The 16,172-nt window shown below is 35.0% G+C and overlaps 1 protein-coding gene across 9 annotated transcripts in view; it reads right to left on the bottom strand.

Moving 5' to 3' along the window:
* Positions 1-16,172, bottom strand: part of KDM6A (lysine demethylase 6A) — a 159,349-nt gene that overhangs the window by 76,173 nt on the left and 67,004 nt on the right. For 8 of the 9 annotated variants that reach the window (XM_067297937.1, XM_067297947.1, XM_067297965.1 and 5 more), the window contains exon 5: positions 7,656-7,714. The exons of the other annotated variant lie outside the window; for it this stretch is intronic. In XM_067297937.1, coding sequence (XP_067154038.1) covers positions 7,656-7,714 — 59 coding nt within the window. The remainder of the gene's footprint in view (positions 1-7,655; positions 7,715-16,172) is intronic. 9 annotated transcript variants of the gene reach the window in all.

Raw genomic sequence — 16,172 nt, 5'->3', positions numbered from 1 at the left:
AGATTTTTTATTTTTTTACAGAAGAACATATCAGTGTAATTATTTAAATGCAGTGTTTTTGCTTCATTGCTTTGAATCTTCAAGAGTTGGATATTCTTTGTATTTCAGACATCTCAATATATTTGAAAGCCTAATCCTTTCCATTCATTTAGAGAAATTAAATGATTTACTGCCTGCAATATAGTAACATATCTACTATTTCAGAAAAGATGACTCAAGAATCAGTAACAAAATGAGTATAACTTCAGAATAATACTGCATACAGTGATCATTCATGTCACAACCAACTGCCTTTGAATCCAGATGGTGTAGCCACCCGAAAGCTGCAGCAGAACTGCAAGCCTAGAAGGAAAGATAACACACATCTCCCACTGTACCAGCTACCTCCACTTTCAGCTTCGTTCCTCCCTTTCTTTGTACCAACATTGTCTAGGGACTCAAATACTACTTACTAGTACTTTACTTTCCAATCACCTAACTGCCCCCAGGAAAATACAGACATGAAAGCCCACCTCCTCCTCTCACTCTAAGTTGCTTTTCATATTCCCAGGATAGCTGAAGAAGGATCTGATTGTATTTACTTATCTTTAAATCCTCTCTATACTTGTTCCTGTTCATGGTGGCACGGTACCAGATAAAACAAAACCAAAATGCTATGGACAAACTGTATTTTGGAGAAGAAAAAAAACATGATTCTAAAAAGGCCTGACACTGCCTGTTTCGCCTCTCAGGCCAACTGCATAAAATTAGGACATTTAAAATCAAACTAAAACAGAACAGATTTAGATTCATAGAGGAAATCAATAAGCACAAAGAAACGAAGACTCATTGCGTTAGCTGCCCTGAAATCGAATGACTGGTTGAAAAGATCTTTATGTACATCGCTGCTCATATGATGACAGAAATAAGAAGTCAGTCACACTTAGGGTAGGATTCAAGTACTTAAACCAGGGGGCCAAGTGCTGTTTGGTATGTCCTAGGCAATCCAAGAGATCTACACAGAGCTGGCAGATGACAGGCAGGACTATGGGGAGAATTGCACCCCCGATGGAGCAACACAGAGAGGCTGGGCAGGATATACCATAATGCCTAAAAGCATGCAATGTTTAGGCAAATTAAACTCATTTCTGCTCTCCAGCTAAGTGTAGTATCATTTGTAAGGACAAAGTTTAGCAGTTGTATTAGGAAATTCAATAAATATTTTTCCTTGCCTTACTCATTCACAAAACATACAAGTGGGTCATTTTTAAATCCCTCACTGAACACACTTCTAATCTAAAATATTTACAGGATCCAATCTCATTTTTGGCGTCAAAATATACCAATGACACATAACTTTCTCTAGACAATGCAACAAAAACGTTTATATAACGTTTATGAAGCATTATCTAACTCTTTTAAATACAACTTAAGAGATGGGCTTAAGAAGACAGCACATTTTCATTGCGGAACTGAGGTTTTCAAGTACAGTCCTTCAGAAAGGCCTTCCTCACTTGGTATCCTACTTGTCTGCTTACACAAGGAAGAATGAACAGGTAAGGCACAAAAGCAGCACTGTTTATTATTACTTATTTAAATTTATTTAAGCTTCCTGTTTATTGCACTGGCTAAGTAGGTTTTTTTCTGTTTTCTTTTAAAACATATCTTATTTAAACTTCCCTGCAATTGCATGGGTGGTGATAAATTACATGCCTCAACACCTATATTAAAATCATAACAAATAGCAATCCACTTTCTGTAACAGTATGCTCGCCTTCATTTACACAAATACCATTTAAATTGGAAGGACAAAGACTGGACCGACCTTTGAATTCTGGCTTACAAATGTCTGTATACCACATCACCATTCTAAGTTGTGTTTCTATACTAAAGTGTAGATTTTTGCTATTGTGTAATGGCATTTTGTGTTTCAGTTAGGGTTTTATCTCTAATATGTTCCTCAATATATTAGCCACTGGTATTTAATATTCCATTATTTGCACCTTGTTCAAAGATAGTATACTAAGGTCTAACTGTATACAGATGACATGACAAAACCGTTTGCCCTTCTCTACTGTGAAGCCATATTTAACATTACTAGTAATCTTAAGCCTTTCAAATAATGTTATAACCTAAGATACATTCTAATGAAGACAAGCTCAAAATGTCAAAGAAGGAAGAAAATGGGTGGGGCAAGACAAAATTCCCCTAGACATAATCTACACAGGAAATAATGGCATTCTTTTCAACCTACTTTGCGGATGCTTGGAAAATATGCCAATCAACAAAACCACAACAAAACATCTTTGTACCCTTTTAGACATTTTTTGCATTACTATGCTATCAGCCAAATAATAACATTCTAGTTGTAAATTTCAGTTACATTTGATCGCTCCTAAACTTATGGTATTGGGAGCAAAGGCAGAGATGCTTTAAAATATTATATCCTTGAATGGTAAAGAATTCAAAGGAACATAGGCAGGGAGCATTGATTTAGCAGTGAAACAGACACCCTGGTGGAGAGTCTACTCAAACTATCTCCACTGAGAAATCTTCTTTCAATTTCTAATGCCTGATGGATTTACATTTAAGAATGAAGCCATGAACACTCAAAATGCTAGGGAACTCCTGGACAAGCGTCTTGCTTGCATCTTAAATTCTGTATCCTTGGATGCCATAATAAGAAATGGAAGAGAAATCCAAAAGCTAACATAAATTTAAACTTATAATTAAGGCTCATTACAATCAGTAAATTAAAGGGAAAATATTTTAAGAGTAGTGCAAAGTGCTAGAACAGTCCAAAAATCAGTTTTTCTAACTAAGAATCAGACATTAGATCATACTTTATCTTTTCCATTCAAAATGTTGGCCCACATTTTATTTAATTCTAGTGTGCTAATTCTGTATTGATTATGTAATTTGTAGTTTTTCCACGATGACCATAACTGATAATAATAAATAAAGATTATTTCCATTATTTCTCTGAAAATGGGAATCGGCAATATTTTTTTTACAAATAAAGTGATCTGAATGGCAACATCTTTTGGGAGTTTTCCCCCAGAATGGGAGGGTTTTCACTAATAGGCAGGAAAAGCTATCTAACACTAGACAAAAGGTGTAAGCAGGACTGGAAAATAGACACTACAGAGGAGGCAAAGTACCTCTGGGCTTGCCTTCTATATGGTGCCTCTACAGTAATTCAGGAGAAGAAAAATTACAACAATCTACCATCTCCAAATCAAGACTTCCAATATCGATATTGCAACTCTTTTTCCACCCACTCATCTGTACAATAATGCCTACCACTATGAAGGTGAAGAAAGCAGACGAGTAATAATTAATAGATGATTATCTTACACATTTAGCAAACTCTCATCAGGCTTCTCCTATTTGAAAGTTTTACCTAGATAAACGGTGAATAAAATCAGCTTTGAATGGAGAAAAAGAATATAATGAAAACAGCATCAATTTAACTATTCAAAAGTTAACAAGATTAAACAAAATACATTAAAATCAGAATAAGCCTACTAACAAAAAAAAAGGAACATAATATTACTTTAATATATCAGGAAAATTACTTGAGGCAGTTGGAGTCAAACTTTTTCTTATTCTTTTTCTCTTTAAATTTTAGGACTACCTGTTCCAAATGTAACTAATGAAAATGACATGATGAAGTGATGAACAAATCTATATTTGAAACTCATCAGCATAGTTTGAATATTAAAAATATTATGTACACTATAGTACATAAAAAAAGCTAGAAGCAGAAATGGTGGTTCTGCTGATGATCTAAATATTACTCGACACTGAGTGGATGGTACCAGGGCTTTTGATTTGGTAAAGGGGGCTGTAGAGTGGCCGGAAAAGGTTCCTGTCAGAGCTGGTAGATCTTCTCAGGCAGACAGGCTCCATTCTTAGCCACAACGGAGGTCAGGGAAAGGGTCTGGATCATCTCTCACATTAGTCTTTGAATTTTTTCAGGACTGGGTCCTGCAGATGGGGTCGTGCTAAATGACACAGTAAGGGTGACTGTAATCTCAGCCTCCTCTAGGGTCTTTTTCAGGAAGACCCGCTCTCTCTCACACACACGGTCCAGCAGTTTGTGATACAGCAAGCACTGAAAACACTGCAGACTGGGCTTGGAGCACCATTGCTGGAGCACTGGGATCCAAAGAGGGTGTCAGAGCCAGTCTGAGGACACAGTTGTACAGCTTGGACCCCATTTTTATCTTGCACCATCACCAGATGGCAGACCAGTCAGGTTCAGAATTTTCATCCAAGTAAAGGAGGGAATTTGGCATCCCAGCAATTAGATGGATTTTTAGCTGTTACACAGAAACGAAGGGTAACCTTTGATGAACTACTGAAATTCTTGATGTAATTTCTGAGTCTAGAAGACAACGAAGGAGCTCCTGTGAAAAGAAGGCATGTGGATGTAGGGGTTCAGGGGTTTCTCTCTTTGTTTTAAATGTACTCCAAATAGAAACAATAGTTCTATCTCCAAATTCGATACTTAACCTCTGATTTATTATTTGGTCTCATTCTGTTATGTTGTATATTATTGCTGAAATAAACCGTGTGCTAACAAGTACTGTGTATCTCAGAGTGACAACATTCACGTCGATATCTCTCTTTTGCGTACAATCTCTTTTGCAACTAAATTCAGAACTATAAAGGATAAGTAATATTCTATACTACAGTAATGTTAGCACTTACTGTTATTACAGTTAGTAATATTAAAAAAAAATACAATATAAAATTACTTTCAGGAGGATATGAAAGAACTGCCATTATTCAAGTTGTGAGACTACCTCAACTATCCTACTCGTGTTTGACCATACTTGAGAAATGAAACAACAGGGAAACTCAGCCATCCACTTCTCTCATTGTTTGATAAATGGTGTAAAAACACAGAGCATCAAAATTTAAGATCTATACAACCTAGTTCACTATGCTTCATACAATTTTTAGAGTTAATCCTTTATGTCACATCTTCTTATAATAATTGCACATAATATGTTTGGTCTGATTACATTATTGCAATACTTATATATATGCCTAGTACTTCTCATTCATACTTGAATATTCAAACAGAAACACAAATATAATACTATGGATCAGCTAAGATTTAGTATTTAAGATAACACTGTCATGCTTCTTTGTAGTAGGTAAAGAAGTGTATAATACTGAATTACAGTGAATTGCACACATGTCTGGGAGTTAATCCAACATTTCTCCATGAATGCTGAAAAGCTCATAAAAATAATGTAAAAATATGAACAAGAATCTAAAAACTGATTTTATTCCCACTTGCTTTTATATTATCCCTACATACATGAGAGGCATGAAAAAGCATCAAGCGCTTCCTTACCCTTTCCTTCTAGGAGGCTTATGTATATGCCTTTTATTAAAACCTATGAATATCTAATATGGTGTGGATAAAGTAAAATATTCATGGATCAAACACAATGGGTTAAACCACCTTAAATGGTCTTGAGGCCTCCTCCACCTTCCTGAAACGTATGGATTTGTGTACTAAATAAACATAAATAGGTGGATTAGCTGCACCAAAAAATAAGGTAGTTTTGACTAACTTTTCTGAAAGAAGCAATATTCTCCTTGCAGTATGCAAAGGTGCTAAGATCTACAGAAAAGAACATACCAACTGTAAATGACTTTCTACCAGCCCCAGGTTTTTCACGAGTTTACCAAACCTGACCACCCTGACACACACACGCCCTCCTCAAAAAAATAAATAAAATAAAATTATTTATATATATACACATAAATATAAAGGGATTTTAAAAGCAATCACAGACAAAGGTGAAAGATTTTATCTGCATTAGATTTTTTTTCCTCTAAAACTTCCACCTGCTGCTCTCATGAAATACAACTTCCTTAGTATTACGCTGCATCTACCTTTGTTATATGAATGAAGTGACAAATCTGATTTTTCTAAACAACCTTAACATACAGTTCTATTCGCAGTTAAAACATTATAATGAAAAAGTCAATCAATATGCAGGCTCCCAACAAGCTTGTTTAAAGCAGGAAAGAAAACTTCCAGTTCTGTAAGAAAAATCTGAATTAAGCCAAGGCTCTAACCTACTAGTACTTAGGCTTCACAGTCACTTAACTTTGTTGCTCTAAAAGTTAAACTCCATTCACTGGAAGGTGCTAAAAAGCACAGCCTCCTTTACCTCTTAGTTTTTGACCATTTTCATAGTGCAAACAGTAATAATATATCCCTTGTGAAAAAGAAGTGGTACACAAAATATTCTTGAATGTTAAATCATGTGGTTAAGTGTGTATCAGAATGAGAAGATTCTGAAACTTAGCAAAATTCAACCAAGACTGATCACAATGTTAAAACAGTAGAAAGATTTTCAAGTTTTCTGAAACTTTTTGTCTTCTTTTCTTGTTAAATGCATCAAGCCAGATTTTTAAATGAAACTGTCTTGGAGTCATCAACTGGTAAAATGATAACCCCCAAAATAATTTAATTGCTTCTGTAAATTCTTTGTGTATATTTCTGTATAGAATATACAGCATACACTTCACCATAATCAATAATAATTTCAGCTGTAAAACCAAAAAACTCAAGGTTCTGATCTCCTATTTTAAACAACTTAGTTTAATTTGAAGAATAAAAGCTCATTGATACCACCTTGAGGGAAGCACAAATCTTTCGTCTTACAGACATATAGAAACTTCTGATGAACTAACAATTTAGGAGGAAAAAAATTTCATTTCATTGCTCCATACTGTCTGTCACTAGTCACTTACAACTTTCTTATCTTCAGACATGCTCAGTCCAATATGATGATAAACTTTTTAGTAATCAGTCAAGTATTAAAATCACATTTATTTTATTAACAGAGAAACCACTAGATAAACCACTCCAGGTTGAAATCAACACGAAAGACTGCAAAAGAAGATAAACTGGTCGCTTTATATAAGAAAGCACTGACCTAAACACTGCACCATTCTGACTTTTTTCAATGATAACAACCATGCCTCTGCAATAATAAACTACACTTTTCTTATTACTAACCTATGAACGTTTGACTACCTGTCAGTGGGACTCCGAAGACTCAGCCTATTCCAGTTCTCCTCATGTTGTAGATATTGGAAAAAACCTCTCCTCCCCCCCTCCCCAAAAAAGCCTGCTAGAATTTTACAACTGTGACTGTAAGTCAGTTTTAAATGCTCTGATTTGAGTCAGAGCATACTGCTTCTCACATCCAAAATTTTCACATTATACAGGTATGTAAAAATTACTGAGTAACAAGCTAAATAAATGAAGAACAACCCTCTGTATAACTTCTTTTCCCAGAGAAAAATAAGTTTTTTCACGGCACAGGCTACAGACTATAGACACCAACAATTCACAGAGACCTGTGTGGTCATACTGTTCCATTCCCCTTGCTCAATTGCATTATGGAAGTTAAAATTCTTCTGTAATTGCTTCCTTATTCAAGCAACTGCTGTGGTTGCCCTAAGTATGTTACAGTAACTCAGAAAATATACCCAGGACAATCTGTCTTCGAACATCATATCTGGACAACAAAAACATGAAACTATTCTACACTAACAGTGAACTAATCTTGAAATATTCATCTATCAATAAAACACAGCATAATGCCCTGATACTGTTACAGTTTATTCCAACTTACCATTGAAAGGCATTGTAATGGAAGTAGACCAAACCGAGGCCATATAAAAAGGCAGCATTCTGTAAAGAAAAGAAACATTGTTTAAAACCCAGATAAGCCAACCATATGCTATGGGTTGAGTTTCAAATATTTTATTCATCCTTAGACATTCTACTTCCATTAAAAGATGCTCATATTTAAATTTCATCTTGAAAAGGAGAAAGAGCAAAAGAGAAGGAATAAGAAGAGAGGTAGAAATTTAAAAAATAATCTCCATAACATTTAAATCTCAATTCTGAATTTAAAGGCAGAAATATACCACTGAAGGAAGAATAACAACAATATTATCCAAGTATTGCTACATCAGAGAAACCGATGTGGTTTAATCTATTTGTACAACAAGAGGGAAGCAAATAACAGAGTAGAGGTCTTTAGAAATTTATTGTGAGAGAAAATGTTTTATAACATATCACCATGCCATAGGTGTAATAATTTACATTTACACAAAAATACACACTCTAATTTCAGTGTCTAAAGTAGAATATTAATGAATCTGAAAACATGCTTAAGGAAGTGTTACTTTTTCTGAATACCAAAAATACAGACCATTAGCTTCAAACCTAAGACAATAATATATTCTTTCTTCCTTGATCAAATTTATACTATTTATTTCCTTGCTTTTTAGTAAAATAAAAAATGCAGCATTCTGATTCCAGAAATGCATTCCCCTCCCATTTTTTTCCACAAAGAAAAGTGTGCTTTGCTTCCAAAGTGACATTACTAGAGGGGTTAAATGAATGTTTAATTACCCAATTTTACAAATAATTATTACATACTTCCTAAATTACTGAAAAAAAGACAAACTGCCTTTTCTTTTGAAAAATGCTATGCCACAATATAATTGTTCTTCTATTTAGCAGAACTATTCCAATATTTACAGAAGAAAACATGTACATACAGCCTAGGACACACTTTAGGCATTTCCTATGTACAGTTCTGGTTCTAAACAGCCATAAATACATCCCGAAGAACAGAAAGCTCTGACACATCAGCAAGAGATGGCATTTCCACTGTCCAAGATTCTTCGTCAAGCTAATCCCTCTTTGACTTGCATTTACTTCTTCAACAATTCAAATTTCTATGGAATCCCACAAAAGCAATCATAGTTATGCCTTAAACAGAAGTCAAACGTTAAGACGTAACCAAATTTCTCCCAGAAGATAGCTGGTAACCACAACATAATTCAAAGAGTAGCACTCACCAAAACCAGGACCTCATATTACCATTTCATTATACCTCATTTGCATCTTCTAAATGCAAATTAAAAACAGAAGAAATGCCAAAGATCCTTTCATGAATAGAACTGAATCATAGCTTGAGCAATGGACAGGTTCCAAGAAAATGCTGTAGTATGACCAGATAGTGTGGTGATTAAAGCACTACAGGATGCTAACGGGGGAGTGGAAGGGGAAGCACACAAACAATAAAAGATGATACTCTAATACTACCACAAAACCGTGTTCCAGTTTAACTGAACAAAAACACAGCATGGACATCACAAAGATAAAAGATCCTTAATTCTGTACTCCATCTATTCCCTGTTTTGCAAGCACACTCTGGCAATGGAATGAAGACAAGTCCAAAAAAGTGAGCATACATAGTACCTTGCTTTAAGAATCATTTTAAACGCAGAAAGAAGCAAGACAATAGGCGATAGAGATTTTGACATGTGCAACACAGAAGCCTGCAAAAATACAGCATGCAAGTAGCAACCTTTATTCTGTTCAGGTCATGCTCAGTTGTAGAACAAAAACAGAACAACTGTATAGTCAGAAATTCGAAAACTGGAATCAAGATTAGACCACATTAAGGTTGAAAATAAAAAAACCCTTCATCACCACACTGCAAAATTCAAGCAATAATAATAAAGTCAGGCAACTAAAACATCTTCAGCCTTCAAATAATTTAATTTCCTCTTCTGTTATTTATTAGAATTCAGGGTCCAAATGAGTTACATATTGGGAAAATTAATCTAATTGATGTTTGGATCTTAAGGGTTAACAGTACTCAACATACAAGGCACAAGACAGGACCAAAATGCAGGTGATTTGTTTACACATAATTAATATATCATATTTGCATGAAGCTTTCAGGTTGCCCCTCCCCCTCCCCAGGAAAACACAAATTAAATATTGCTGCTCTCTTCTGTACTGTGACTGAACTTCTGATTTTTTTCTTTTTTAGTGTATATGATTCTCATTTTCCTTACAATGCATTTGTGGTTGACCTTAAAAATCTGTTAAGCTACCACTGTCTTCCCAATAAAAAACAGGGCAAGATTTAAGACTCTGTAATACTTTACCTCAAATACACAAAGATGCAAATTCTGAAATGTCAGTATGGATCACATCCATCTGTTATGAAATATTATAGCTCAAACCGTATGTAATACCATTAGTACTGCCTGTTGATTGTTCATTAGATTTGTCTTAAAGATTTAAAAATACCCTTTAATCTGGGTTTGAAGCTGGATGGTGCTTTCATGGGTACTGGAGGATATCACAGTGGTTCTGGTTCAATGTATGCAATACTTTTCCTCCAATAAGCCACACTGAATTACACATAAAGTTCATTACTTCAGCAACTAACTTTTCTGCTTGTATTGTGAAATATCATCAAGTTCAATGTGCAGCCAATGTAACGGCCACTATGAAAGGTTACAACAGCTTAATGCATATCAGGACCAAGTGGGATCATGAAGGCTGTATTATAACATGTAATTAGAGATCATATTTGCATGAAGCTTTCAGGTTGTCCCTCCCTCCCTCAGTAAAATACAAATTAAATATTGCAGCTCACTCTTTTGCACTGTAACTGAATTTCTGATTTGTCTTGAGATCATAAGATTTCCACCTTATGAAATCTGTTTTCAGCTACCTCTCTTCCTTGTATGTGGACTGAAGTATTTCACAAAAAATATCCATCCCATGTTCTCCACTAAATATGACTTGTTTAAAAGAAGATCTGGATTCAATCCTTATTATTCAAGATCCTGCTAAAAATAACTGCTGATGTAAAATACAAGCCCACTTCCCCCCCATCCAAGCATTTTTCAAATAAAAAGTAGCAAACAAAATTACCTTATTACAGTCTTTTCCTCACAATTCCTCACAATCCTCACAATTTCTGAAGACTGATCTCATGTTAACAAAACTCATAGTTCTGAGTTCTAAATCTAAGTTTTATGTTATCAGATACAATAAACATCTCTTTCTTCACTAAAACCTACAGTAAATCGAAAAAAGCTGTAGACTGAAACATTATCTCAAATCCGAAATTGAATATCTAATTTTTTTTCATTCTACAGATAGGCTAATGAAAAGCATACCAACTAGAAAAGCTATTTTCATGTTGTCATTTACATTTTCTACAATCTATTGAAAATGTTAAAATGTTTCATACCAACCACTAGATGGCTCAAATATCTCTTTCCATTTCACAAGCTTATGCAATTAAAAAAAAAAAAAAGCCAAGTTCGTATTGTTCTCTCTGCTACTTACATGCACCATTTAATGCTGAGCAATATTTCAATTATATTTAACAAAAATGTATAAAGCATTTTTTGGATAGGTACACAGAAGACAAAATATACGTTCATATACCATTTTATGTAACTGAAATTAATAAGCAAGTTGAAAACTTTTTTGACTTTTTTTTTTTTAAACAATCGGGGGGAAAAAAGATCACCAAGTGACGAAAACCTAGTCCCTCTCACAAACCTTCTGTATTAACCCACATAAACAGAAAATAGTCTCTTCAAAGCAGCAGATGGAAAAAGATCTTCAATATTTGCTTTATTTTCTAGCTCTTTCAGGCCAAGCTGAGGCCATAAAGACTTTTTCTGCATCTTCAAGCATGCAGACAGTGCTTCTGGCAGAAAGACATCAAATTAGACCAACACAGTTACATTTTTTCTATAAAAGTAGGTTCAGAAAAATGCACCTGTCCTGTGCAGCATTCTGACTTAAAAATTGACTCCGGAAACGTACAGCTACTGTATCCAGGCCAAGAAATTTTCGCCAGGAACATACTTAATCTGCCTCCACCTGTTGTGAGGCCTAGTTATCAACTGTTGGTGTCCAAACTGGAGTTTTATAAACATAAGCACACACACAAAAAAATTAAGTTTGCAAGTGCAAATCTGTACAGTAGACACTTCTAGAAAGTCAGAGAGTAGAAAAAGAGGCTAAAATTTTTTATTTGTCAATTATTTATTGTCAATTTTACAATGACCAAAGCAGTCAAAGGCAGTATCCACTTGGGACTTTCCAACTTAAAAAGGACCAATTTCGACCACTTTGGCCAGTCTGCTGATTTAGAAACATTCCCTGTCTAACACTACTACTCATGTTTGCTGATAACACCATTTGTAGCATACAGTAAGTGACCCAAGTAACGAATATCTGGGGTGGGGGAGGGAGGGAGGGAAGATGATTTTTAACTGATCAGTTCCCCAGACAAGTTCACTGTGCAGCCCCCCATAAATGATTGCATTAGCACAAGTTAAACAGTGGAATGAAAATGAAACAGGTTAAGAGCTCTTTAAGCCAATGCTGCTGCTAATAAAATATTTATCAAAGCTAAAATGAACCCTCAAACACAAAGAATGAAACCCTAGATAAAGGATTTTAAAGTGGGCCACATCCCTCAGTCAACTCCATGGCCAGCTTCCCTATCTGCCCCACCAAAATAGCAGTAATGTTTTGAATGTTGTAAACTCAGGCAAATTATAAAATACTTCCTACAGACAAAATGCAACTCCAGCCAGACTGGTGAGTCTGAGTCCCTCAGTATAAAGTGGCTGACACCAAAAGTCCTACAAGAGATAGCAAGACCAAAACACCTATAAGGGCTAGTAAGGAATACAGGAAAATGTTCTATGGAACTTATGTATGAAAGTTGATCATATAGAAATTTTACAATGACACAGGCAACCTACATGCAAAAGGTAATGTTTATCAGCTCCTAAGCTACATAAAAATGTTTTACTCAAGAGAAATTAACTTCTATGGTTCACTGCAGGATGGATAATAAAATAACATAACAGTCTGCTTGTCAACCTTCTCCATGCAGGTCATTAACCACTGATACATGTAGACAAATAAATCATTTCTTCTTTAAGACTCTAGGGAGCTGGGACAAACGTAGGTAAAATAATCTCTTTATTCTATTAAAAAGTTGATGATATTTAGATAGAAATCAGAGTATATCCTTTCATACTAAGAAATAAAAAGAAAGAAAAAACAAAGTCCCCTTGCAGCTGGTTAGTGAAAGTCTGAAAGAAGAATATGGAAAAAGATGAAGTTCAGCACCCTCACGAGACCAGTCACTATTCTCCATTTGCTTAAGACCCCCAGGAACCAAAGTCTTTGATGACATATTAAAATTGCATTCAGCAAGACTCTGAACACCACTTTCATTGCTGCTTAAGTTCTAATGGAATTTGTTTTCTGGCCCACATTAAATCAATCTGCAGAAAATGCATGTGGGCATGGGGCCACTGTTCTTCAGAAAACCTAGCTAGGAAAACAAGGTTTTACAGTTCAGGTTATGCCCTGCAGTCTTAGGGTCTCTCTCAGACACCTGTTTGAAGTATGAGAACAGTTTCTGTGTTCAAAGGTGTGAATATGTTTACTTCTTCACTGAAAAACTAAATATGAAGTTTTGACACTACAGTACCCAATACCTTCTCCTGACACTACTCAGTATATAATAACAGTTCCCTGGAGAATATGTACTGCATAAAAAATTCCACTCAGGCTTTTATGCATAAACAGCTACATACCTTTGGGAGCTGACAAGCTCTAGCAGTTCCAGTTGCAAAGATTATAAGGATTTGAGAGAAAGAGAGGAGGGTTCAAATACAATTTGTTTAGATTTGTACAAATACAAAAAAAGAGAGTTACCTACCTATATGTTCTACATATTCCAAACACCTGCAAAAATACTAAGAACTCCGCAAGGGTTGTATTACAACTGAATAGCAATAGCTTTGGCTAAGGCTTCAAGGTCTTCAAGAAATTTTCTATTATCTGGAAAATCATTAGGTTTATGAAGGATCTACATAAATATCTTTAAAGCTATATAAAACATATTTGCATGATAATAACAACATTCAAAAAACTGTAGGCGTGTGCCTACATCCTAGGAGCCATGTGAAAGCAATTAATATATAAAAGTCATTATTCCTGACAAATATATTCTTTGACATTTCCAGTGGATTCATCAATGTAACATACTGGTAAATAACTACAAAGCAGTTTTCTTCATGTCTCTAAGAAGTTTATTTTTTCAGAGAGTAAACATTGCCAAAATACACCTACAACTTGTAGAAAAAGACTGGCTAATATACCATTCTTAATTCATAAAAAATACAAAAAACAAAACTTAGCACATTTTTTTACATTACAGGCAGGATGCACATAAAGGATTTTCAACAACTGGAGAAAAGATTATTAATTTGTTTGCATCTAATTCAAGTCTTAACTAACCTTAAGTTATCACAAGTTACATATGGCATCATAAACTCAGAAGCAAATTTGTAACAGTATTTATATAAAAGTTGAACCCAACAAGTATTTTAAGCAAATGTCCAGAATGACTCACAGGTTACTGCATTTCCTGTCCATTCCTTAGCATCTCCAGCTGCACCCTTCACCCCCAATCAAAAATCTGCTCCATGCACAGAAAGCAGGCCAAATTAAGCACTTCACTCATAAATAAAGAAACCATAATTTCATGAAACAGGTAAGTTCAGCTGCTTGTGAATCTTCCCTTTGGGAACCATGACCAACCCCTGCAGCCAAACAGTTCTTTCATAGAAAAGCACTTCATACTCTTAATGCAAAATACAAAATAAGAAGAAAGTTTTTCTTGTAAATTGTACTTTTCTTTTACTGACTATTCTCCCTTTCCCATTCTGCCTTCTTCACACCCCATGTTTAGGAAAGATGGTGTGCTTTGTCCATAGTCTTCGAAACTCCCCGCCAGCCATTCATTTCCCTACCCCCTTTAATTTCTCTCTGAACAAATGCTACTCAACTTCTCTGAAACACTAGCGTCCTACCATTTTCACTCATGGACTAAGACACATTTGGCAAAGCCTGCTTAAACAAACTGAAGATGAAGGCTAGTTTCAACACTGTCTGTGGCTTATCAGTACTGTCTGTAAAAAATACATCCTGTCACACAGAGAAAGACAGGGTATATCAAGACAAGACTACTAGCAAATTATCAAAATGATACGGTAACTAATTTGAGACATGTTCATGTATTCAAAATCCCTTGGAGTAATATGCTGTGTCATGATCTCTTTATACAGAGCATTTCAATATCGGAGACAGAGCTACAGCAACAATAACAAAACTCAAATCTGTTATTTAACAATCAATTGAATACGGACAGCTTTGTAAAAAGGTTCCTATCCGGGTATTCCTTTAACCGTAAATAGATTTAGGTATTTGATAAAATGCAATACCAAATGCAATCAAATAGCATATCTCCTCAAATTTGTCATTAGATCAAACAGCTTAGCAAATCTCTAAATATGGAACTCTACTATGAGTATCTGATTTATGTGACTTCTACTGAGGCTTATAAAATTTCATTTTGATGTAAATATACATACATACTAATTTTCCACTTCATACAAATATTTCAAATAATTTACAATATCTTAACAGAAAAGAATACTTTCCTGAAAAATCAAGTCAGCACCAAAGGTGTTGTGCAGCATACAAAGGTTAAATTCATGTTGACAGTTATTTTATAGAGGAGATTCATCTAGCCAAATTCACTACACGCTTTCATTCAATGAATGCCACAATAATCACAAAGCTTCTAAATCTATCTATTTTGTCTGAACATGATTTAAGAAGACTCCTGACCCCAAATGGAAAGCCATATTTGAGACTGGATTCCTTCCTAAGTAGCGAATCCAATTTGCCCTAGGATAGAACAGCAAAAAAACAAAAAACAAACAACCCCCCCCTCAAAACTCTGATCAGCTGACAAGATGCTTTCAACCTGATATTCTTTTTGTAAAGTAAATTTTAAGATTTAAAATGCTTAATGGGAAAAAATCACTCAAAACCTTCAAATGATGTTGCAAACTATTTGAGTCATTCTGTATGTATCACTGAAAGAATGTCCAAGGATCACTGAATTATTCATATCACAATTTTTATAATGCATTTAAAATGTATATATAGAACATGTATATTAACAAGTACCCATAGAGTAATGTGTATCTTTTCTTGAACTGTCATATTCACATGCAGAACAACACATACAGAATCACTAACATTGAAAGGGACTTCTGGAGATAGTCTAGTGAAGCCCCCCTGCTCAAGCAGGGTCAGCTAGAACAGGGGGCCCAGGACCATGTCCAGCCAGGTTTTGAAAAGCTCCAAGGATGGAGACTCCACAACCTCTCTAGGCAACATGTTCCAGTGTTGAACACTAGCAGTGAAGAACTGT

The sequence above is a fragment of the Apteryx mantelli genome, chromosome 1 (genome assembly GCF_036417845.1).
Source record: "Apteryx mantelli isolate bAptMan1 chromosome 1, bAptMan1.hap1, whole genome shotgun sequence".
In the NCBI taxonomy this organism is placed as follows: domain Eukaryota; kingdom Metazoa; phylum Chordata; class Aves; order Apterygiformes; family Apterygidae; genus Apteryx; species Apteryx mantelli.
This window is presented reverse-complemented; position numbering and strand designations above follow the sequence as displayed.